This window comes from Muntiacus reevesi, chromosome 1, assembly GCF_963930625.1.
Source record: "Muntiacus reevesi chromosome 1, mMunRee1.1, whole genome shotgun sequence".
Taxonomy (NCBI): Eukaryota; Metazoa; Chordata; class Mammalia; order Artiodactyla; family Cervidae; genus Muntiacus; species Muntiacus reevesi.
This window is the reverse complement of record NC_089249.1, coordinates 191686582-191712559: the sequence shown is the minus strand read 5'-3', so window position 1 is coordinate 191712559 and position 25978 is coordinate 191686582. Positions and strand designations below refer to the sequence as shown.

General features: G+C 43.5%; 1 protein-coding gene and 1 non-coding gene across 2 annotated transcripts in view; both read left to right on the top strand.

Annotated features, from left to right (window-relative positions):
- Positions 1 to 25978, top strand: part of MUC16 (mucin 16, cell surface associated) — an 88380-nt gene that overhangs the window by 61187 nt on the left and 1215 nt on the right. The window contains 16 exon segments of the mRNA XM_065917692.1: positions 2148 to 2287; positions 2289 to 2434; positions 5436 to 5608; positions 7307 to 7342; positions 8283 to 8348; positions 9460 to 9581; positions 9683 to 9750; positions 9911 to 10083; positions 12208 to 12338; positions 13057 to 13124; positions 14134 to 14282; positions 17008 to 17171; positions 18113 to 18180; positions 20153 to 20319; positions 23226 to 23267; positions 23488 to 23567. Coding sequence (XP_065773764.1) covers positions 2148 to 2287; positions 2289 to 2434; positions 5436 to 5608; positions 7307 to 7342; positions 8283 to 8348; positions 9460 to 9581; positions 9683 to 9750; positions 9911 to 10083; positions 12208 to 12338; positions 13057 to 13124; positions 14134 to 14282; positions 17008 to 17171; positions 18113 to 18180; positions 20153 to 20319; positions 23226 to 23267; positions 23488 to 23567 — 1793 coding nt within the window.
- Positions 18592 to 18698, top strand: LOC136156656 (U6 spliceosomal RNA). Its single transcript, XR_010661146.1, has one exon. It is a non-coding gene; the product is annotated as a U6 spliceosomal RNA (small nuclear RNA).

Below are 25978 nucleotides of genomic sequence, written 5' to 3'. Positions count from 1 at the left end.
ATGCAGGATCTTTTTTTTAGTTGCAGCATGCAGACTCCTAGTTTCGGCATGTGAGATCTTAGTTCCCTGACAAAGGCTCGAACCCAGGTCCCATGCATTGGGAATCTTAGCCACGAGATCAATAGGGAGGTCTCCAGTCACCTTCTGAAGAACTGAGACTGGGGCTTCAAAATGTGAATGGGGCGACAATTCATTAAAGTATATACACTCTATACCTTAATTCTCCATACAGTCATGTGATTTTGCTCCATTTTACAGTTGAGGAAACTCAGACTCAGAATACCAAGCTACACAGCAGATAAATAAGGAAACCAAGAGTTTATGCAATTCCAAAACTCATATTGTCACTTCTTGTTATTTATAGTGAGTTTATCTCAAAAGACATGCTGATTTTTGGTGCACACCTATTATGTTTTAGTTCATGGACCAGGCATAATAGGTATTCACCAAAATCCATTCCCAACAAATCCTGTAATGAGAACCTTGTAGGTTTTCAAGAATCTACCACCCTTGTCTTTCTCAGCCACTAAGTCACATCCAAATTTTTGTGCCCCATGGATGGTAGCCTGCCAGCCTCCTCTGTCCATGAGATTTTCCAGGCAAGAATATCAGAGTGGATTGTCATTTTCCCCTCCAGGGGATCTTCCCAACCCAGGGATCAAACCCACATATCCTGCATCTCCTGCCTGGCAGGCAGATTCTTTACCATTAATGCATCAGGGAAACTCACCCTTGCCTTAGGAGTGTGTTATTTCAACACCCTCAAACTGTCCTTGGATCTGTCACTGATCAAAGAAATGATGAGTGGAAGGAGAGAGAGAGAGAAGATGGATGAGCTAGTGAATGGCAGAAAGATGAATGGAAGAAGGGAAAGTGAAGGGAAGGAGGGAGGATGTATAAACAGATGCGAGGAGGGAAATAGGAATGAATGGAGTGAAAGGAGGATGGATGGATGGAAGAAAGGAAATGATGGAGGGAGGGAGCAAGGAAAGATGGATGAAAGAAAGCAGGGAATGAAGGAAAGAGGGACAGAAGGATCATAGAAGGAGAGACGAATGGGAAGAAGGGAAAGAGTGAAGTAGGAAAGAAGGATGGAAGATTGGATGGATGGATAAGTGGGTGGATAGAAGAAAGGAAGGATAAATGGATAGATGTACAGATGGGTGGGTGAAAAAAAGGAAGAAAGGATAGAAGGAAGAAGAAAGGACAAATGTTTGGGAAGAAATATGGAAGGATGGAAGGAAAGGTGAGCAGAAGGGAGCCTGGAAGGTAGTGAAAGACAGAAAGGAGTGATGGGAGAGGAGGAGAGAGAGGAGGTAAACTTTTATCCCAGAGAAAAGCTTTTGCTTAATCACTTAGCTCCTGCTGTGCTTATCTAGCCTAGAGTCAAGTCAGGGGGTCTCTGGTCTCACTTGCATCGTACATTCATTTATTCTACTTCTCTTAGGGTCTGTAAAAGTCACCCCAGCTATTGATCCATCTGTTCCCATCACTGTGCTTAAATGTCTTAGAAAAATTAACTTGTTGAAACTTCATAACAACCTTTGAAGCAGGAGTCATTATTATATTATCTTACACATCAGTTCACCAAGATGCCGAAAGGTTTGTTATATAGCTGCTAGACTGTTGGGTTTTTTTAACCAATGTATAAAATATTGGCACATCTGGCTGTAAGAGGAGGAGAAAGAGAAAGAAATATACACACACTCGCACACATATATTTATATTTATATGTATATTTATTTATACATTACATAATATATAATATATAAATTACATCTTTATATAGTATACATTCACTTATAAATTTATATTTAATTATAAATATATGTGCATAGAGAGAGACAGAGACAGAGAGATGGAGAGCAGAGAGACTATGACAGATGTCTGGGGTCATCAGTGCCCTCTTCTCCTGGGAAAGGACAGAGCTACCAGTGTTTTCACAGAGCCCTCCACACCTACATCAGGGCGCGAAAAATGAGTCCCCAAATCATTAAGCCAACCCTCACTGGTTGCTGGAGCCGTCACATCATCAAGTGACCTTCAGGTTGATTGGGAAGAAGACACAGGACCCTTGGAGCCCCATCCGGGCAGGCACTGGGACCCAAGCTCCCAGTGAACCTGGACTCTCTCTCTACCTACTGCAGCTGGGGAGGTCAGTGAGGAGCCCTTCACACTGAACTTCACCATCGACAACCTGCGCTACTCGGCAGACATGGGTCACCCAGGCTCCCACAAGTTCAACATCACAGACACCCTCATGCAGCACCTGGTGAGATGCCTGCTTCCCCCGCTCACCCCGCCGTGTCCTTCCTGTGCACCGACGCCCACACGTGACCACCAGTGGCTCTCTCCTTCCTCTCCAGCTCAGCCCGTTGTTCCAGAGGAGCAGCCTGGGTGCCCGGTATGCCGGCTGCAGGGTCATCTCCCTAAGGTGAGAACACCTCCCCACCGGCACACTGCCTAAGGACGTCGACTCCTGGCTGTGCGAGCTGCCCCCAGAGGCAGCAGGCTCTCCTTGGAGGGTCCTATTCTACATCCATTTTTTTCACATTACATTATTAATTTTTTTAAATTGTGATAACATAATTTTGTTTGTTGTTGTTCTGATTGCTTTAGTCCTTAAGTCATGTCCAGCTCTTTTGTGACTTCATGGACCATAGTCCTCCAGGCTCCTCTGTCCATAGGATTCTCCAGGCAAGAATACTGGAGAGTGTTGCCATTTCTTTCTCCAGGGGATCCTCCCGACCCAGGGATGGAACCCATGTCTCGTGCATTGGCAGGCAGGTTTTTTACCACTGAGCCACCAGGGAAGCCCAATAACATAAATAATATAGATGTAAAATTAGCCTTATTAGCCATCTTTAAGTGTACAATTCAGTGATATTGATTACATGCACAATGGTGTGCTAACATCATCACCGTCTACTCCCAAAACTTCTCATCACCCTGAGCAGAAACTCTGTGTCTACTGAGCAGTTAATCTCACTTCTCCTGGTCAGTCTGTGAACTGTTGGTATGGGTGAAGCACTTTTCATTCATATTTTCATTCAACTGACACTGATGGTACAGCCTCTGAGGCAGGTGGTGCTCTAGGTGACAGGCAGTAGACCTGCCCACATCTAGTCAATAAAACTGATACCTAGTAGCAGAATAAATATCTAAGTAAAATGATTTCAAAGGCAGTGAGAGCATAAAGAAATATAAATGGGAGAGCAGTTTCCCAGGTGGCTCAGTGGTAAAGAGTCTTCCTGCCAATGCAGGAGACACGGGTTCAATCCCTGGATTGGGAAGATCCCCTGGAGCAGGAAATGGCAACCCACTCCAGTATTCTTGCCTGGGAAATCCCATGGACAGAGGAGTCTGGCAGGCTGCGATCCATAGGGTCGCAAAGAGTCTGACACGACTAAAGTGACTTAGCACACACGCACGCACTTGAATTTATACTGTCCTTTTAAGGAAGATGAATTTTTTCTTTCCTTTTTTACTTTTGCGTGTCATTTTATTTTCATCTTTTCTAGTTTTATTGAGTTGTAATTGACATATAGGATTGTATTATTAAAGTGTACAACATAATGATTTGATATATTTGTATATGGTAAAATGATTATTACCACAATATGTTTAGTTAACACCCATCAACACATAATTACATTTTTTTCTTGTAATGGGAACATTTTTTTAGCGTCTCTTTCTTTAGCACTAGACACCTAGTTCTTCTCAGCATTTGTGGAGGTGTAAATGCCACTGCAGGCATGCATTTTTTTTAAAAAAAAAAAGTTTGTTTTTAATTGAAGGATAATTGCTTTACAATATTGCGTTGGTTTCTGCCATGCATCAACATGAATCAGCCATACATAGGTATACATATATATATGTATACATACATAGGTATAGGTATACATATGTATATAGGTATACATGTGTCCCTTCTAGCAGAGTACTGGTTTGAGCTCCCTGGGTCCACAGTAAACTTCCCCTGGCTATCTGTTTTGCATATTGTAATGTGTATGCTTCCACGCTACTCTTTCCAGTCATCCCACCCTCTCCTTCCCACCCTATGTCCACAGGTCTGTTCTCTATGCCTGCATCTCCATTGCTGCCCTGCAAATAGGTTCATGAGTACCATCTTTCTAGGTTCCATGTATACTTGCATGCATTTTTGAAGTGCTGGTTTTGCAAGAACATTTTTTAGGGTCTATTGTATCACATTTTGTAGCATTGGTCTCATCTAGGATCAAGGGATCTAGGGGCTAAACAACTCTAAACCCTTCTAATCCCTCCATACCATAGAGTTCCTATTAAATGAATATCTACCATGTGTCAAATTGATTTTTTTTTTATTGTAAAATACAAATCACATGAAACTTACATCTGAACCATTTTTAAGTGTATAGTTCAGTCATTGTCGTTTAGTTGATAAGTCATGTCCGACTCTTTTGCGACCCCATGGACTGCAGGCCACCAGGCTCCTTTGCCCGTGGGATTTCCCAGGCAAGAATACTGGAGTGGGTTGCCATTTCCTTCTGCAGGGGATCTTCCCGATCCAGGGGTTGAACCTGCATCTCCTGCATTGGCAGGGGGATTCTTAACCCCCTCAGCCGCCAGGGAAGCCCATATAGCTCAGTGGTGTTACATGCATTCACATTGCAGCGCAACCAGGCTCCAGAACTCACAAAACTGAAATGATGCCCATTAAACAACAACTCCTCGTTTCCATCTACCCCTAAATGCTGACAACCACCATTCTATTTTCTGTCTCTATGAACTTGACAACTCTGGGTACCTCATAGAAGTGTACATTATACAGTATTTTTGTGCGTGTGACTGGCTTAATTCATTTAACATGATGTTCTCAAGGTCCATCTGTGCTGCAGCCTTTGCCATAATTTCCTTCTTTTTTAATGCCAAAAAAATCCCACTGTATGGATGAACCATATTTTAAAATTCATTCAGCAGGACTTGGGTTTTCACACAGAGCAGGCAGTGTGCTAAGTATGGGGGGTTCCACATGACAACTGAACTAGACTGTCCTATTTCCTGGCCTCATGGAGGTCACCATCCAGAGGGAACAGGGACAAATAACATATGCTAACATAGAAGATAACCAGGCTTGTCATTTGACAAGCATGGGATATTGTGGGAACCTGAATGGAACCTGACCCAGCCTGGGAGACTTCTTGGAGGAGGATGATGAAGTGTGTAAGTGGCCACCTGAAGGATGATCAGGAACAAGTAAAGAAAGAAGGGGAGAAACTTACAGGCAGAAGTGACTGCATATGCAAAGATCCTAGGGTAAGAGAGTATGACTAGGTGAAGAAACTAAGAATGGTTCAATAAGGCTGGAACACAGGAAGTGAGGTATATGTGGTGACCACAGGTAAAGAAGTGCCAAGTGGACTGCATCTCCCAAAGATCAACCTCTCCTTCCCCAGATCTGTGAAGAATGGTGCCAAGACACGTGTGAACATCCTCTGCACCTACCGGCAGTCCCCGAGCGGCCCCAGTCTGCTGGCCAAGCAGGTGTTCCATGAGCTGAGCAGACAGACCCACGGCATCACCCGGCTGGGTCCCTATTCTCTGGACAAGGACAGTCTCTACCTCAACGGTGAGTGGTTCTCACCCCACCTCACTGGGTCCACACCCTAACTCCAGAAGAGTCTCTATTAGCTAGTCAGTTCTCTCGGGGAAACCTTAAGACAGACTCGGGTGTGACTCTCGACTCCACACTGAACTCACACAGCCACCCTGCAAAGCTGGTCCTTGATCAAACCCATTTTACAAACAAACTGAGGTTCTGAAAGATTATGTAATTTGCCCAAGTGGGTGTGGCTTGAAAGTGGCAGAGTCAGGGTACAAGACTGTTTTCAGGATCCAACATTGTGCTCCATTCTATGCATTTAACTCATAGAAGAATCTCTCTAGGGACTTCCCTGGTGGTCCAGTGGTTAAGACTCCATGCTTCCAGAGCAGGGGACATGGGTTCCATCCCTGGCCAGGGAACTAAGATCCCACATGCTGAGGGGCATGGCCAAAAAAACAAATCTTTCTAGGGGAGACTTAGGGAAAGAATAGTTCATATTTCTCTCCTTTCCCCACTTCTCACTTTCTTTTTTTAATACACCATGCTTAAGTAAGGTCAATTCCAGGCATACAAAGATGGTCCAACATATACAAATCCATTAATATAATACAACTTACCAAAAAAAGAGGGATAAAAATCACATGGTCAATTCATGATCATAGATGCAGAAAAGGCATTAACAAAATTCAATGCCCATTCACAACTGAAGCCCCCATCAAAGGTCGTACAGAGGGAACACATCCCAACACAACAAAGCCGTCTATGACTAACCCACAGCCAACATCACACTCAATGGTGAAGAGCTGAAAGCCCTTCCCCCAGTACCAGAAACAAGGCAAGGATGCCCACCCTCACCACCTGTAGCCAACAGAGCATTGGAATTCTTGGCCACAGCAATCAGACAAGAAAAAGAAATAAAAGACATAAAAACCAGGAAGGAAGAAGCAAAACCATCACTACTCACAAATGACATAGCATCTAATTCTAAATTCTACATCAATTTAGGGTAATTTTTTTAAGTCAGTGACCTCCTTTATTTCTTCCTTTTATTTAGGGATTTAAAATGCCATCATTTTATTTAAACGGGCAACTGGAATGATTAAAATTTTTGCTTATATTTTTTATTTATACATATGTCCACTTTTTTAAAAATTCTTTTCCCATATAGACCATTCCAGAGTATTGAGTAGAGTTTCCTGTGTCCCACTCCTCGCTTTTGACCAGGATGGGCCTCTCTCTTGGATGGGGCCTCTAGCCATGAAGGAAGGCTGGCACTCTGAACATCTAGGAGGTCTAAGCTTCAGACACACTGGGAATGAGCCTCAAATCCAGAAAAAAGCAGCATCTGAAAGGGTGACCCTTAACGGGGTCCCTGATGGTCAGCGCACAGCTGTGATGAAGTTGACTGAAATTATACTCTGGTTCCCTTGTCTCTCCCCAGCCTGGGAATCAAACCTGCACCCCCTGCATTGGAAGCATGGAGTCTTACCCATTGGACCACCAAGGAAGTCCCGTAGTTAATTTCTAATCCAAAAGTCAGGAAAGCCTTAATCGTGGAGACAACATTTGAGTCTGATCCTAGAAGATGCATAGATACAGAGATAGATACATTCCCTGGTACAGAGGGAATGGCATCCAGAAAGGAACCCCACGTGGACAAAGGCAGGGATATCTGGGCTTGTTCCTCCACCTCCCCTTAACGTGTGGCTTTTTTGCTTCCAGGTTATAATGAACGTGGTCCAGATGAGCCTCCCACAAGTAGGTATCTTTTCATCCATTGTCCATTTCAGCCTCCAGTGGTCTTGAGCCTAACTTTTCTTCTCACTGACAAAGGGAACTTGCCTCAAACTCAAGTTGTGTCTCCTGAGTGTGGACAAGGTGTCAGTGGGAGAAAGGATGATGAGTCCTTGGTCTCTTTTTGGGACCCACAGCCATGGTATTGACTTTCTGAATTTTCTATACCCTTCTGGGTTGGAGGAAGAAATTTGAACAATCATTCCCTACAGTAATAAGGGTTGAGGTCATATAATGACCTTGTAGTCTCTGCCTCCTGATAACAAAGTCTTCTATAGGCAAGGCAGAAGGGGTCATGGTGTCAAGTTGCAAGCTCTAGCAGCTACTCAGCGGTTTGGCCATATTTGTCTGTTCACGCTTGTAATGATCACTTTGCCTGTCTTTTCACCAATCCTTTCTTCCATCCTCCCAGTTACACCTGCTCTCAGACCTCTTCCTCCCTTTCCCCTTCCCTCCCTTTCTTCCTTCCATCCATCCATCCATCCATCCAACCGTCCTTCTGCCTATACACCTGTTTTTCCTTCTTTCCTTCTACACTTCCATCTATCTCTCAGCTTTCCTTCCTTGTGTTTATCCTTCCTTCCTTCTCTTTGACCCTCCTTTTGTCCATTCTTCTTCTGATCCATCCAGGTATCCCATCTGTCTGTCCATATTTCTGCCCTTCCATCTGCCTGTCCTCTTTGTTCAGTCTCTCTCTTGTTTACCCACTCTCTTGGGTTCATTTCATTCACAGGTTTGTTCATCCCTCTACTTACGCAATGATTCCTTTGCTCTCACTCATTAATGGTAAACCTATGAATGGTTGTCCTTGAACAACCACTTATACCGCCCAGGTGAGCCTGGGGGGCTTCTCCAAGTCTGGGGGTGGGCTCTGTTCCTCCCTAATTACCTCCCCTTTCCACAGCTCCTGCACCAGCTACCACGTTCCTTCCTACTTCACCATCACCTGTGCAGCCAGAATCCACCACAGGTATTGGAGGCCCCTTTTCCTTCCCAAGAGCAGCTCTCCAGCCTCACATATCCACCAGCCAATTGTAACATAGGAACCGGGAGGCCAGGCTGTGCAGTTCTGGTTTTAGGGCAATCATGCTTACCTCAAAGATTATACCAACAATTCAATCTGATGCTGGCCCTCATGGAGCCCCCACACTTGTGAGACTAACAGACTATTATAATGTATGTCTTAGGGAAAGGCACCTGGCACCATTTAGAAGGGAAAGGCTTTCTGGAGAAACTTTCATATGACCCAAGTCTAAGTAAAAGTAAGAGCCATCCAGGCAAATGGGGAATGAAAAGTTTTCCTGGCTGGTGGGATTCCATGAGCAAAAAAAATGTCAGTGGTCAAAACCAGCATAACACGTGGGAAGAACTGAGAGGAATTTGGTTTGCATGAAGTTTAAAGCTTAACCTGGAGTAGATGGATCCCTTAGTTGCTCAGTCATGTCTGACTCTGTGACCCATTGAATTCTCCAGGCAAGAATACTGGAGTGGGTAGCTATCCCTTCTCCAGGGGTTATTCCAGACTCAAGGACTGAACCTGGGTTTCCTGCATTGCAGGCAGATCCTTTACTGTCTGAGCCATCAGGGAAACCTTGGTGTAGGTGAAGTAAATGGACACATTAAGCTAAAAGATTGGCAAGAGCCAGATTAAGAAGGACTTTGAGTCCCAGATCAAAAAAGTTGAACTTAGTGCTGAAGGCCATAAGGAGCCACAGGTGGTCCTAGAACAGTGGTGACAATAGTCAGGTTTTAATTTAAGAAAATTTATTCCAGTGTTCAGTGTAGAGAACATCCCTTAGTAAGGGCATCCAGTGAGGCTGCTGGGGTGTCAGTCCAGGTCAGAGAAGATAAGACCTGCGCTGTGACAGGGATGGAGAGAGGGGATGTATGTAGGAACCATTCTGCAAGTACAACTGGTATTAACTGGAGATGAGGGAAAAGGAACTGAACAGATAACACTGGTTTTGACTTGGTGGGTGGTAGTGCTACTGGAAGACCACCAGTTACAATGAATATGGAAATCTGATGTGATTCTAGGTCAGCTCTCAGTGATAACCATCTATCCCCCTGTCTTATTGCAGCTATGGGATACAACCTGAAGACCCTCACACTTAACTTCACCATCTCCAACCTTCCATACTCAGCAGACATGATCAATGGCTCCGCCATGTTCAACTCCACCAAGATGATCCTGCATCGCCTGGTGAGGTGCTGGTCCCAGCAACCACTGGTGGGATCATTCCCATGTATCCTCTGCCCCAGTACCTGAACTTTCTGCTCATCATCTTTCTCCTACCTCCCCAGCTTGGATCCTTGTTCCAGAAGAGCAGTCTGGGCCCCTTCTACTCAGCTTGCAGACTGATCTCCCTCAAGTAAGACCTTTTTCTGAGCATTTGCCAGTAAAGACCACTTCTGGTGTCCACCCATTTCTCAGTCTTCCCACTAACCTCTCATTTGCTTCTCCCTCTTCTTGGCCCCACGCCCGGTGGTTTCAAGACCTCTCTCTTGAGTTCCCACTCTCTCTCTCCCTAGACCTGAGAAGGACGGTGCAACCACCAGCGTGGATGTTGTCTGCACCTATCACCCTGGCCCCATGAGCCACAGACTGGACATAGAGCAGCTTTACTGGGAGCTGAGCCAACTGACCCATGGTGTCACCCAGCTGGGCTTCTACACTCTGGTCAAGGACAGCCTCTTCATCAATGGTGAGTGTTTATGCTGAACTTGGATTAACAGCGATCACTACTTGCCCCTGTTCTATTTTATTTCCTCTTGAACAAGTCAGCCCAAGTTCTACTTGGGGAGCACCTTCCAAACCTCCATGGGATTGGTCTTTCTTGTCAGTTCAGGAAAATAGCATGAAATTCTTTGACCAAATGAATGTCAATGAATTTTCATTCAAAACCGAAATGTCTAACCCATGGGATCTCTTGGGACTGAAGTTCAATGCAAGGTTCTTCCATGGCAGTGGTTCTTACCTGGGGGTGATTTCTGCCTCACTGAGAGATACTCAGCGGTGTCTGGAGACATTTTTGATTATTACAATAGGGGAGGGTGCTCCTGGCGTCTAGTGGATAAAGGCCAAAAATGGAACCAATATCCTTCAGTCCACAGGAGACCCCTCACCACCAAGAATTACATAGCCTCAAATTTCAGTAGTTCTGAGGATGAGAAGCCCTGCTGAACATGGTCCCATTGTTCCTAGCTGAGCACCAGACCAACACTTATCACATGCATGCGTGCTAAGTTGCTTCAGTCATGTCCGACTCTTTGCGACCCTATGGACTGTAGCCTGCCAGGTTCGTCTATCCATGGCATTCTCCTGGCAAGAATACTGGAGTGGGTTGCCATGCACTCCTCCAGGGGATCTTCCCGACTCAGGGATTGAACCCAGGTCTCTTATGCATTGGTAGGTGGATTCTTTGACTACCACCACCTGGGAAGCCCAACACTTATCACACTTCACAGCAATTATTTAATGGTCCAACTCTACAGAATTAGTGTTTGTTTAACATGGCATTGGATCCTGTTCTTAATATGTTGGTACACTGTAATACCCAATGAATGAGTGAACAAATGAAAGTTGAGTATCTCAGCCCTAATATTTGGGGATCCATTGCAATTCACATTCATTCATTCAACAAACTCATGTGTGACCATTCTATACCAAGCCATATTCTAGGCATGGAGATAGAATACACAAGTTCTATTCCTGAAAAAGTCATAATCAAGGGAATTAAAGATTACTTAGGGACACAAGTAAAGGAAGTCAGAAAGACAAAGGCAGATACCATATGATATAACTTGTATGTGAAACCTAAAATAGGACACAAATGGAACTATCTGTGAAACAGAAGCAGACTCACAGAGAACAGACTTGTGGCTGCCAGGAGGGAGGAGAATGGGGGAGAGATCCAGTGGGAGTTTGGTTAGCAGGTGCAAACTATCCTATATAGAATGGATAAACAACAAGGTCCTGGTTTATACCACAGGAAACTATATTCAATATCCTGGGATAAACCGTAATGGAAAAGAATATGAAAGATACATATATAACTGAATTACTGTGCTGTACAGTAGAAATTGGGCTTCCCCGGTGGCTCAGCAGTAAAGAATCTGGCTGCAATGTGGGAGACCTGGGTTCAAGCCCTGGGTCAGGAAGATCCTCTGGAGGAGGACATGGCAACCCAGTATTCTTGCCTTGGAGAATCCCATGGACAGAGGAGCCTGGTGGGCTACAGTTCACAGGGTCGCAAAAAGTCAGACAGTTGAGATGACTGAGCACGCACTGTTCATGCACAGTAGAAATTAACACAGTATTGTTAAGTCAACTTCAATAAAATAAACTTTAAAAATTACTACTTGGGGACACAGAAAAGGCAGAGACACTATTATTAACAGGGTGCCATGGGAGTGCAGAGGCAGGGCAAGTCAAGGAGTGCTTCCTGGAGGGGGATATTATGTGCCTGAAACTATACTAGGCACTGGACATGACAAGAACAGGACAGATGAGTGCCTGCTCTTATTGAGCTCCATCTCAGTGGGCTCCTGAAGTAGGAATAGGAGTTTTCCTGGAAAGGAGGAGGGTGGAAGAGCATTCCAGGAAGCAGGAACTGCATAAGCTCAAGCAGAAAAGCTCAGCTCAGATTTCTTATAAAATTCCAGTTTTCCTCCTCCATGGAGTGATTTTCCATTCAAGAGCCCCTAAAATCTCCAACACATGGGCCTGATTTTGATTATGACGGTAGGTAGGGTGTCCCTTGGGCCACCATGTCTCTGTGCTAAAAGCTGAGTCTTTGTCTGTCTTTTCTTCCTCTCTGTGGCTCCAGGCTATGCACCCCAGAGTTTATCTATCCAGAGGGAATACCAGCTAAATTTCCATATCATCAACTGGAATCTCAGCAACCCAGACCCCACATCCTCAGAGTACGTCGCCCTGCTGTGGGACGTCAACGACAAGGTGGGGATCTTTCTCGCCCCTCCCTTCTCTCCTCACCCTGAGTGCCCCTCTCATTCCTCAGTCTGACATGCATCTATTTTTCTAAGCTATTCCCCTTCCATTTTTATTATTATTATTATATTTTTTTTTTGGTTGTGCTAGGTCTTCATTGCTGCACTCGCGCTTTCTCTAGTTGCGGCAAGCGGGGGTTACTCTTTGTCGTGGTGCACAGGCTTCTCATTGCGGTGGCTTCTCTTGTTGTGGAGCACAGGCTCTCGGCGTACAGGCTTCAGAAGTTGTGGTTCCTGGGCTCCAGAGCACAGATTTAGTAGTTGTGGTCTTAGCTGCTCTGCAGCATGTGGAATCTTCCCTAACCGGGGATCGAATCCATATTGCTTGCATTGGCAGGTGAATTCTTATCTACTGTACCACCAGAGAAGTCCTGCCCTGCATCTATTAAGTGATTGTTTCAACTCTTCCCTTTACCTACATGTCCTAGGTTATTTCAGATTCCAGAGTTGGTACCCTAGCTGCCTCCCCACTTTTCAGATGGGAAAATTGAGGCTCAGAAAAGGGCACATTGTGCCTAAGGGCACACAGTGGAGTTAAGGACAGAACCAGGATCAGAACTCAGGTCTCCCTTGCTTCAAGACTTATGTTTGTTCCTCTCTGGCTCCAGTGGCCCCCTCCAGCCCCAAGAGACCTCCATCTCATCCAGCCTCCCTCCCCTTTATTCTAGGCCACTAAACTCTACAGAAGCAGCCAGCTACAAGATGTATTCCTCTACTGCCTGGTCACCAACTTGACGTAAGTTGAGGAGACTGGAAGCATTGGCTGAGATGGCAGCTCAAGCTCTGAGCACTGTTGGCACATCCTTGGACTGCAAGTCATTCACCTGGTGCCCATGCTTCCCCACATCCCTGACAGCTAATCTTACTGTCTCCTTCCATAGGTCTTTGGGGAACAGGAAAAGGGTTACCCTCATGGACCCACCATCTCCCTGCACCCACCCCCTTCTTGGGAAATACAACTTTCAGCTAATAGTAATCTAGTAATATTTACCATGGCCAGGCTTCCTGTTGAGTACTTTCATGCATGATTATCTCATTTCATTTTCATAACATTCTCACATGAGAGATCCAACATGTGCATCCCCCATGTTCACATGGGAAAACTGTGGCACAGAAGCTGGGTTTGAACCCACATCTCTGAAGGATGAGTAGAGGCCTAGGACATATATACTAGAGAGACGGAGGATCATGGAATATGCTGCTGACTTTGAAAGTTAGTAATTTCAGTTCCTTTGTCTTTAACATGGGGATAATTATAAAAATAGGCTTCCCTGGTGACTCAGTGGTAAAGAATCCACCTGCCGTGCAGGAGACTTGAGTTCGATCTCTGGGTCAGGAAGAGCCCCTGGAGAAGGAAATGGCAACCCACTCTAGTATTCTTGCCTAGAATATCCCAGAGAGGAGCCTACTGGGCTGCAGTTCATGGGGTCACAAAGAGTTGGACAGGAGTTAGTGACTAAACAACAGATTGTAATTATAGCTTCTACCAGAGTGATAGGGAAGGAATGTGGCAGTCACTTCTTAGAGGACCACAATAGACATTCATTAGTGTTACTGTTATTGCTTCTCTTCCTAACTCCTAGAAGCTTTTCCCTTTTTGGTCAGGGTCTCTTCTCTTGCCTAGAGCAAGAAGCCAGTCAGATATTGAGGTGCTTACCCTTACGTCTTTGACTCTACAAAGCAGGAACTCAGGACACACTGCTGGTGTTGGGTGCTGGCTGAGATCCCATGGTCTCTGTTCCCAGGTTGGATCCCATATCGGTCACCATCAAGGCCTGGTTCTCCTCCAATGTGGACTCCAGCATGGTGAAGCAAGTATTTCTAGACAAGACCCTGAACGCCTCATCCCACTGGCTGGGTGCCACCTACCAGCTCACAGATGTGCACGTGACAGGTGGGACATAGAGTGGGGGATATGTTCGTGGCCGGAAAAGGTGTTTTTTAAAAATTCTTTTGTTGTTGTTTAGTCACTAAGTCATGTCCAACTGACTCTTTATGAACCCATAAACGGCAGCATGCCAGGCTTCCTTATCCTTCACCATCTCCTGGAGTTTGCTCAAACTCATGTCCATTGAGTCAGTGATGCCATCCAACCATCTCATCCTCTGTTGCCCCCTTCTCCTGTTGCCCTCAATCTTTCCCAGCATCAGGGTCTCTTACAATGAGTCGGCTCTTCACGTCAGGTGGCCAAAGTATTGGAGCTTCAGCTTCAGCCTCAGTTCTTCCAATGAATATCCAGGGTTGATTTCCTTTAGGGTTGACTGGCTTGGTTTCCTTGCTGTCCAGGAGACTCTCAAGAGTCTTCTCCAGCACCACAGTTCAAAAGCATCAATTCGTTGGTGCTCAGCCTTCCTTATGATCCAATTCTTCTATCCGTACTTGGTCTTTTAAAAAAAATTTATTTATTTTTGACTGTGCTGGGTATTCATTGCTAAGTGGGCTTTCTCTAGTTGCAGTGAGCAGGGGCTACCCTCTAGTGACAATGTTCAGACTTCTCATTGTGGTGACTTCTCTTGTTGTGAAGCACATGCTCTAGGCACTTGGACTTCAGTAGTTGTAGCTGTCAGACTCCAGAGCATGGGCTCAGTAGTTGTGATGTGTGTGTGGGCTTAGTTGCCCCACGGCGTGTGGGATCTTCCCAGACCAGGCGTTCTCTGCATTGGCAGGCAGATTCTTAACCACTGGACCATGAGGGAAGTCCAAAAGATGGTTTTATGAAGAATAGGGCTTCTGGGTATAAGCGACATGGATAGAGGCTGCAGAGGAAAAAGGCTTTCTAGAAGCCCATGCTGATGATTCATGGCAATGTCATCCAACAGGAGATAGGAAGAGAAAATCCAGCCATTGCAACCAGCAGAATGGTTATTTTACATGTCAGTTTTTCTAACCCAGAATGGGAAGGACCCTGGGTTTCCTTCTTAGGCTGCAGTTATGAGTCATACATTGGTTGATTCATTCATTCATTCATGAAATGTTTATGCCTTGAAAATAAATAGGCACTGATGATACAGTGTGATTGCTGATATGACAGAGGAATTTCGAAAGTGTGGGAATTCCAAAGAGGGATTACACCACTCTCTCTTGGCAAGTTTTCTAGAGGAAGTGATGAAGAAACAGATCTGAAGGAGACTAGGACTTAGCTGAAGGGAAGAGATAGGGAGTTGAGCCCCAAGTGTCTGTAACCTAGAAGATAGAGCATGTCATTGAAGGAGGCTATAAGGAGTTTGGTGTGGCTGGAGCATACACTTTGACATAAGATGGGTGACAACTGTGGCTAAAGATGTGGGCAGAGACTTCCCTGGGCACTGGAATGGTTTGGGGAGGAATATGGCACACTCAGAGTTCTACTTTAGAAAGCTCATCCTCTGGTGATTGTCCTCTACCAGGACAATGACTGGGGAGGGGGAGAAAGACACATTAGGGACCTAGATCAGCAAAGATGATGGATGCCCACTAGAATGGTCAGTACCTGCCGACTGCCCCAGAGAAATCCAGTCTCCTCTTCCCCACAACCTAGTGAACGCTCACAATGCTTAGAGGACAGCTGGACAGGCAGACAGATGAATGGATTCAAGGTGGACAGATGGTCTTCAGTAGCCAATTTTTTAAAAATTTTCCTTGAAGTGCAGTTGATTTACAATGTTGTGTTACCCTCTTCAATCTAGTAAAACGATTCAGTTATACATATATGGGCTTTCCAGGTGGCTCAGTGGTAAAGAATCTGCCTGCCAATGCAGGAGACACAGGTTTGATCCCTAGGTTAGGAAGATCCCCTGGAGAAGGAAATGAAAACCCACTCCAGCATTCCTGCCTGGGATATCCCATGGACAGAGAAGCCTGGAAGGCTGCAGTCCATGGTGTCACAAAAGAATCGAACATGACACAGCGATTAAACAACAAGAACATACACACATATGTATTTTTCTTTTTCATATTCTTTTCCATTAGAGTCTGTCGCAGACCATTGAATATATTAATAGTTCCCTGTGTTATACAGTAGGACCTTGTGGTTTATCCACTTTATATATAATAGCTTGCCTCTGCTAATCCCAAACTCCCATTCCCTCCCTCCCTCTATTTCCTTTCCCCTTTGGCAGCTACTAGTCTGTTTTCTATGTCTGTGAGTCTGATTTTGTTTAACAGATATGTTGATTTATATCACATTTTAGATTCCACATATAAGTAATATCATATGGCATTTTTCTTTTTCTGATTTACTTCACTTAGTATGATAATCTCTATGTCCATCCATGTTGCTGCAAACGGTATCATTTCATTCTTTTTTATTGTAGCCTACTTTTTTGGGGGTCTTCTGCCCTGGGTCTTCTTCATTGCACACACAGGCTTTCTCTAGTTGCAGCATACTGGCTTTTCTTTTGCATCAAGTGCGCTTAGTTGCCCCACGGTATGTGAGATCTTAGTTCCCAGACCAGGGGTCAAATCCCCATCCCCTGCATTGCAAGGCAGATCTTTAACCACTGGGGGACCAGAGAAGTCCCTGTAACCCACTTTTAAAAACCCAGCTCAGTCCACAGTGTCAGGAATCAGTAGACTGACTCTAATGACTTCTTTGTTGAAAACTTCCCCTGATGGGAACTTTCACTTTCCTTTTATTCTAGAAGCGGAGCCATCAATTCACCCACCAACGGACCAACCAATGATCAGTCCCAGTTTCCAGAAAGTCCATCTAAATTTCACTGTCACCAACCTATTCTATTCTCAGGACATGAAACAGCCAGACACTCCCAAATACCAGACAAACAAGAGAAATATTGAGGATGCGGTAAGAATGGGCTTCTGTGCCCACTCTATTCCTCTGCAGAGGGTGACCTATTTTTTTTAGTGTGCACCATTTGCCTTTTTTTTTTTTTTTTCAGTTTAGCATCTGGACATTTTTAAATTTTACTTATTTTTTATTATTTTATTTTGGTGGTGCTGGATCTTCATTGCAGCACACAGATGTCCGTAGTTGTGGCACATGGGCTCCAGAATGCATGGGCTCAGTGGTTGCAGCCTGTGGGTTTTGTTGCCTTGCAGCATATGGGATCTTAGTTCCCCATCCAGGGACCAAAACTGTATCCCCCACATTGGAAGGCAATTCTTAACCACTGGACCACCAGGGGAAGTCCCCTGGACATTTTTTTTAATTGAAGTATAGCTGATTTACAATATTGGATTAGTTCCAGATGTACAGCATAGCAATTCATATATATATATATATATATATATATATATATATATATATATATATATATCCTTCTTCAGATTATCTTCAATTGTAGGTTATTATAAAATATTATGTATAGTTCCCTGTACTATGCAGTAGATCCTTGTTGGTTATCCAGAAGGTGACTTCTGTTTTTAATAGTTCATAAAGACAGATTCTTATTCGCATTTTACAAATGAAGAGACAGCCATAGACGGGTTCGATTACTAACCCAAGTAATATCCTGGAACAGGGCATGCTTTGGTGTACATACCTGGGCTGGTTTTTCTTTTCTTTTTTGTTTTCTTGGTTGCGCTCTGCAGCATGCAGGATCTTTGTTCCCTGACCAGGGATTGAACCCGTGCCCTCTGCAGTGGGAGTGGATATTCTTTACCATTTGACCAACAGAAAAATAAATAAATAAATAAATGGGGCAGTGTACTCAATTGGCTAATTGGCACTCTCCAGTGCCACAGAGTCATGGATTCTAACCTAGGAAATGTTGCCCTATCTTTCAGCTCAACCAACTCTTCCGAAACAGCAGCCTCAAGACTCATTTTTCTGACTGTGAAGTTTCAGCATTCAGGTGAGTTGCAGCTCAGGACCTGACCACTTTGGAGACTCGTACTGTCCTTTAAAAGTGTCCCCAAGGCTGTAGTCTTTCTGTTCCTAGATGTTATGGAAGACAGCCCTAGGAAAACAGAGCCGTTACCCAAACACTGGGGCTTCCCTGGTGGCTCAGTGGTCAAGAATCTGCCTACCAATGCAGGAGCTGTAGGAGACACCGGTTCAATCTCTGGAGGAGGAAATGGCAACCCACTCCAGTATTCTTCCCTGGGAAATCCCATGGGCAGAGGAGCGTGGTGAGCTACAGTCCATGGTGTTGCAAAGAGTTGGACATGACTGAGTGACTAATGCTTTCAGTTTTCTGCCATATAACAATGCAAATCAGTCATAATTATACCTATATCACCTCTCTCTTAAGAACACTATTCTAGTGCTCGCTTCGGCAGCACATATACTAAAATTGGAACGATACAGAGAAGATTAGCATGGCCCCTGAGCAAGAATGACACGCAAATTCGTGAAGCATTCCATATTTTTATAAAGAACATTACAGTATACTAACACATATATATGGAATTTAGAAAGATGGTAACGATAACCCTATATGCAAAACAGAAAAAGAGACACAGAAGTATAGAACAGACTTTTGAACTCCGTGGGAGAAGGTGAGGGTGGGATGTTTCGAAAGAACAGCATGTATATTATCTATGGTGAAACAGATCACCAGCCCAGGTGGGATGCATGAGTCAAGTGCTCAGGCCTGGTGGACTGGGAAGACCCAGAGGAATCGGGTGGAGAGGGAGGTGGGAGAGGGGATCAGGATGGGGAATACGTGTAACTCTATGACTGATTCATATCAATGTATGACAAAACCCACTGAAAAATAAAAAAAATTAAAAATTAAAAAAAACAAAAAACACTATTCTAATGAAATAGATCAATCACAAAAGACCACACAATATGTGATTCTATTTATATACATTTCATATAAATGGAATGCCTATTGTCCAGAAGAGTAAATCCCCAGAGGGAGAAAGGAAATTGTTTGCTAGGGGATGGGGGTGAGTGAAGAATGAGGAAGACCCATGCTAATGAGTCAACTGGTTCTAACCTTACGGTTTTCACAGCTACTGAGTCCTTTGTGAGAGTGGAATGAGAACTGTGCAAGCTATAATGCCATAAAGTTGACTCCATTTACCAAGATGCAAACATTTTTTCCTTACCTGAATGCTGCTTGGCTTGTTGCCAGCCTTTGGTTCATTTCTAGACTTCTGAAAAAGTTGATTTTGGCCATGTTTACCAGTGTTCTCATTGTTTTTACAGATTTTCAGGAGTCCTTACTCCAGCATTTCAAAATATTCTCCTTGTGCTTATTTATTTATAAATTAATCCAATTAAATAAAATGAGACATTCAGTTTCTCACTCAACACTAGTCATGTTTCTTTTTGAGGCAAATTTGATTTTTCTTTCTGGTTTGCTTTCACAATATGCAGATTAACCCTTTTTTTTTTTTTTAATATTTATTATTTGACTGTCCATGGAATTCTCCAGGCAAGGATACTAGAGTGGGTTGCCGTTCCCTTCTCCAGGGTATCTTCCTGACCCAAGGGGTTGAACCTGGGTCTCCCACATTGCAGGCAGATTCTTTACCGTCTGAGCCACTGCCATGTCTTAATTGCAGCATGCAGAATCTGTTTTAGTTGTGGCATGCAGACTCTGAGTTGTGGCATATGGGATCTGATTCCCTGACCCGGGATTGAACTCAGGCCCCCTGCATTGGGAGCAGAGTCTTAGCCACTGGACCACCAGGGAAGTCCCACACTAGCCATATTTTAAGTGCTCGGTAACAAGGGGCAAATAATGACTGCACTGGATACTGCAGACACCAATGTTTACATCACTGCGGAAAGTTCTCCTGGACAGGACCAGCAGAGAACCTAGAATTGGGGTAGAACTGCAGATACCTTGTTCATCCCTGGTGTCCTTCCAGGTCTGTCCCTCCAAGCAACCACACTGGGGTAAACGCTCAGTGTAACTTCGTGCTTCTGACTCGGAGTCCATACCAAGTTGTCATCTATGAGGAATTCCTGCGTCTGACCAAGAATGGTACTCAGCTGCAGAATTTCACCCTGGACAGGAACAGTCTTCTTGTGGATGGTAAGACTCCCTGATCATTGGGGCAGGAGTGAGGGCTTCCAATTTCCTCACATGGGGGCTTTCCTGGGAGTCTGGAGACCTGAGGATGAGTCAGCATTGAACTTTCCCAGGCTGGCAGAGGTGGCACAGTCTCCCAGACTTTACCCATCACTGAGGGAGAAGAAACGATAACCCTGTGTGACTCAGGAGACACTTGTCATCTCTCCTAGACAGCATAATGCAGTAGAAGTTTCTTAAGGATGGAAGTGTCTTATATCTGTGCTGCCCAGAGCATACATCACATGAGACTCCTGAGTATATTTGAAGTACGGTTATTGTGACTGAGGACTTCCCTGATAGCTCAGTTGGTAAAGAATCTGCCTGCAACGCGGAAGACCCCAGTTTGATTCCCAGGTCGCGAAGATCTGCTGGAGAAGGGGTAGGGTAGACTACCCACTCCAGTATTCTTGGGCTTCCCCGGTGGCTCAGCTGGTAAAGAATCCGCCTGCAATGCAGGAGACCTGGGTTCAGTCCCTGGGTTGGGAAGACCCCTTGGAGAAGGAAAAGGCTACCCTCTCCCGTATTCTGGCCTGGAGAATTCCATGGACTATATAAGGCCATGGAGTCACAAAGAGTCAGACACCACTGAGTGACTTTCACTTTCACTTATTGTGACTGGCTTTTATGATTACTGAATTTTAATAGTACAGAGCACCAGATTTTTTTAAACTTTACTTCATTAAAATTAATTTTAATTTAAAAAGGCACTTGTTGCTGCTTATATCACACAGCACATCTTAAGAATTTGCCTGGGGAGGAGAGATGGGAAGGAAGAGGCAAGAGGGAGGGGGCCGTATACATATATTTATGGTTGATTCATTTCACTGTAAGGCAGAAACTAATACAACATTGTAAAGCAATTTTACTCCAATTAAAAAAAAAAAAGAAGATTCCAATTAAAATCAGAAATAAATAAAATTAAAAAGGAAAATAGATTTTGACTAGAGAGAGTTTGTACAAGCAAGGGGGGCCTACAACCCTCCCCCAATCAGTGCTAATCAGGCAGGTCCTATATAGTTTATGTTGCAGTTGGAAATAACAAGAATAGGCAGTTGACATAGGACCCAGCAATCCCACTGCTGGGCATACACACTGAGGAAATTAGAATTGAAAGAGACACGTGTACCCCAATGTTCATCACAACACTGTTTATAATAGCCAGGACATGGAAGCAACCTAGATGCCCATCAGCAGACGAATGGATAAGAAAGCTGTGATATATATACACAATGGAATATTACTCAGCCATTAAAAAGAATACATTTGAATCAGTTCTAATTAGGTGGATGAAACTGGAGCCTGTTATACAGAGTGAAGTAAGCCAGAAAGAAAAACACCAATCCAGTGTTAGTATCCAGTGTCCTGCATACTAACACATATATGTGGAATTTAGAAAGATGGTAATGATAACCCTGTATGCGAGACAGCAAAAGAGACACAGATGCATAGAACAGTCTTTTGGACTCTGTGGGAGAAGGCAAGGGCAGGATGATATGGGAGAATGGCATTGAAACATGTATATTATCATATGTGAAACGAATCACCAGTCCAGGTTTGATGCATGATGCAGGGTGCTCGGGGCTGGTGCACTGGGATGACCCAGAGGGATGGGATGGGGAGGAAGGTGGGAGAGGGGTTCAGGATGGGGAACACATGTACACCTGTGGTGGATTCATGCCAATGTATGGCAAAACCACTACAATATTGTAAAGTAAAACAAATAAATAAATAAAACTGAAAAAAAAAAAAAAAAGAATAGGCAGTTGAAAACAATGAATTATTGATGTGAACAAATCCACACTTAGGAGTGGTAATCAGGAGGCTTCCGAGGAAATTACAGTCTAGGTGAATCCTGGAAAATAAGTATTAAAAAAAAACTCAGTAAAGGGAAAAGGGAGTGAATGTGTTCATAGGCAGAGGGCTTTTGAGTAGGAATTTATAAATTTAGAGAGATCCCATGGTCTTGTCAACTCCTATGACCCATTCTCCCCTCCACTAGCATAAGATAGCTCAGTCCATCACCAGTCATCCATCCATTCCCAGAGGTATGATTTGAAATATCACACTTTTGTAGTGTGATTGTGGCTCTGTTATTATGTAGTAAAGTATCCTCATTTTCCAGTGATGCAAACTACAATGGGGTGAAACATTATTATGTCTATATGACTTTAATATTTCAATGGAATTATGGGATGAAACAAGTGTGGCAAGTGTTAATAAGTTATACATACGTGCATGCATATTAAGTCATTTCAGTCATGTCCGACTCTGCGACTCTGTGGATTATAGCCCCCCAGGCTCCTCTGTCAATGGGATTCTCCAGCCAAGAATACTGGAGTGGTTGTCATACCCCCCTCCAGGAGATCTTCCTGACCCAGGAATCAAACCCCCATCACCTCCATCTCCTGTATTGGCAGGCAAGTTCTTTACCACTAGTGTCACCTGGGAAGCCAAATAGTTATACACTAGGTATGATATTCTTCGGGGCTTCCTTGGTAGCTTAGTGGTAAAGAATCTGTCTGCCAATGGAAGAGACTCAGGTTCAATCCCTGGGTGGAGAAGACCCCCTGGAGAAGGAAATGGCAACCCACTCCAGTATTCTTGCCTAGAAAATCCCACGGACTGTAGCCCACCAGGCTTCTCTGTCCATAGGAGCCTGGCGGGCTACAGTTCATGGGGTCACAAAGAGTCAGACATGACTTAGTGAATAAACAACAAATAATATTGTTTTAACTGGGTGAAATAAATATTGTTACTTCCAGATGATGAATGTTTATGACGTGGTTCTATTTGTCTGTATATTTGAAAAGTTTTATTTAAAAAAGTAAAACACACTCACATGTGTTCTCCATTTCATTCACTTTCAGGGTATTCTCCCAACAGAAACGATGTCATGACTGAGAATTCTGGTAAGCCTCAAAGCTGCTGTAGCGTAGGGTGGAGAGGGAATATTCTGGTTCTCTGCCTCATTGAAAAGAACCACATACCCAGGGTATTGGATGATGATGAAAGTTGGTCAACCCGAGACTGGGATTTCTAAGGCACAGTTGGGGTCAGTGGGTGTTGGGGGGAAGCAGGGGCCCTGGAGAAATGATAGATGGTGTCTCACACCAGGACTTGTCTCCCCAGACCTCCCCTTCTGGGCCATCATCCTCATCTGCCTGGCAGGACTCCTGTTGCTCATCATGGTCCTGATCAGCTTTTTCCTGGTAAGCAAGGAGGTGTTGTCATCTTACTATCAGGTTATAAGAGCTTTTTATATATTATAAGGACATGTCCTCTGCTGGGGATGTGTTTTGCAGATATTTTCTCCTAGTCTGTGAGGGGTTTGCCTTTTCCTTTTCTTAACAACATTTGTCATTGGGGAAATGTAAATGAAAGTTATAATGAGATACCACTATGCATGAGAATGGTTAAAATCAAAATGACGATAACAAGTGTCAGTGAAGATATGAAGCAACTGGAACTCTCCTATAGTGCTGGTGAAAAATAGCTTGGGTGCATCTTTGAAAGTTACACTGGGTGCTCTGTGGTGACCTAAATGGGAAAGTGAAAGTGTTAGTCACTTCAGTCATGTCCCACTCTTTGTGACCCCATGGACTGTAGCTCCACCAAGCTCCTCTGTCCATGGAATTCTCCAGGCAAGAACACTGAAGTGGGTTGCCATTCCCTTCTCCACTAAAAGGGAAGGAAATCTTAAAAAGAGTGGATACATGTATACATACAGTTGACTCACTTTGCTGCATGCCTGAAACTAACATAACACTGTAGAGCAATTACAGTAAAAATAAGTAAATGTCACATTGGGATTAGTAGTCACACAGTACTACATATAGAATGGATAAATAACAAAATCCTACTCTTTAACCTGGGAACTATACCCAGTATCCTGGGATAAACCATAACATAGAAAAGAATATTTTTAAAGTATATATATATGTGTATAACTAAATGACTTTGCTGTACAGTAGAAACAAACACATTATAAATCAACTATACTTCAATTAAAAATAGATTTTCAAAGTTACATATATCTGTGCAACCATTCCCTCCTAGGAATTTGTTTAAGAGAAATTAAAACACATATCCATACAAAAACTTGTACATAAATGTTCATAATATTTGCACTAGCCAAAAACTAAAAAACAAACCAAGCAGTCCATCAACAGGTGAATGGGTAAACAAAGTGTGGTATATTCACAGAATTCAATACTCTTTAGCAATAATACTGGATTATTAACATATACAATGATAAATCTCAAAATAATTTGAATTTGAATATGCTGAATGAAAGAAGTTAGATGAAAAAGAATACTTATTGTAGGATTCCATTTATAAACAAACTCTGGAAAATACTAATTAATCTGTGAGGATAGAAGTCAGATCAGTGGTTGTCTGGGAATAAGAATATGTTTGTAAACAGCAAGGGAGGAAGAATTACAAAAGAACATGAGGGAAACTGGGGGAATAATGAGCATTCCTTATTTTGATTACAGGGATGGTTCAATAAGTTTATAATCCAAACTTATCAAATCATTCACTTTAAATGCATGCAGTTTACCTAAGAATAGGATCCTTCTCAAGGTCTCCATCATCTTATATATCCCAGTCTAGTAACATTATTTGTTCTCCAAAGGTTTCAAATAGATATTTTTTCATTCTGTCTAAGTTTTCTAGCTATCTTTGTAAGAAATTTAGTCCAAATTACTTGGTGATGTATTACTAGAAGCTGAAGCCTATATAATCTTTACAATAATAGAAAATATTGAATAATACAATTTTTCATAATAATGTAAAAGCTTACATGATTTTGTTCAAAAGCTAAAATATTTAGCATTTTTATTTTCTTTAGTAAAGTGAGTTGATTAAAAAAGCAATGCTGCAGGACTTTTCCTGGTGGTCCAGTGGTTAAGAATCTGCCTGCCAATGTAGGGGACATGGGTCCAACCCCTGGTCGGGGAAGATCCCACACACCACAGAGCAACTAAGCCCATGGACTGCAACTACACAGTCTGCGCTCTAGAGCTCAAGAGCTACAACGAGAAGCCACCGCAATGAGAAGCCCATGTACTACAATTAGAGAGCAGCCATAACTCCCACACCGCAACTAGAGAAACCCCATGCACACAGCAACAAAGAACAAATACAGTCATAAATAATTTTTTAAAGTACTGTCACATATTACTAATGATCAGAGTATGAACAAAGGTAATTTTTAAAGACAGTATTAATATTACTAAAACTGATTGATGAAATAACTAATATATAGTCAACCAGTATTTGTTAACAATTATGGTCCAATAGAGGCTTCCCTTGTAGCTCAGTCAGTAAAGAATCTGCCTGCAATGCAGGAGACCGAGGTTCGATCCCTGGGTCAGGAAGATCCCCTGGAGAAGGAAATGGCAACCCACTCCAGTATTCTTGCCTGGAAAATACCACGGACAGAGGAGTCTGGCAGGCTACAGTGCATGGGGTCGCAAGAGTCAGACATGACTTAGCAGCTAGACCACCATGATCCAATAACTTAAAACGTATATATATAACTTGGAATATATATTCCTTCTGTTGTTTGATTCCAAGTTTACAAGCAGATGCTGAAAGCTAATGAACCCACCGTGCA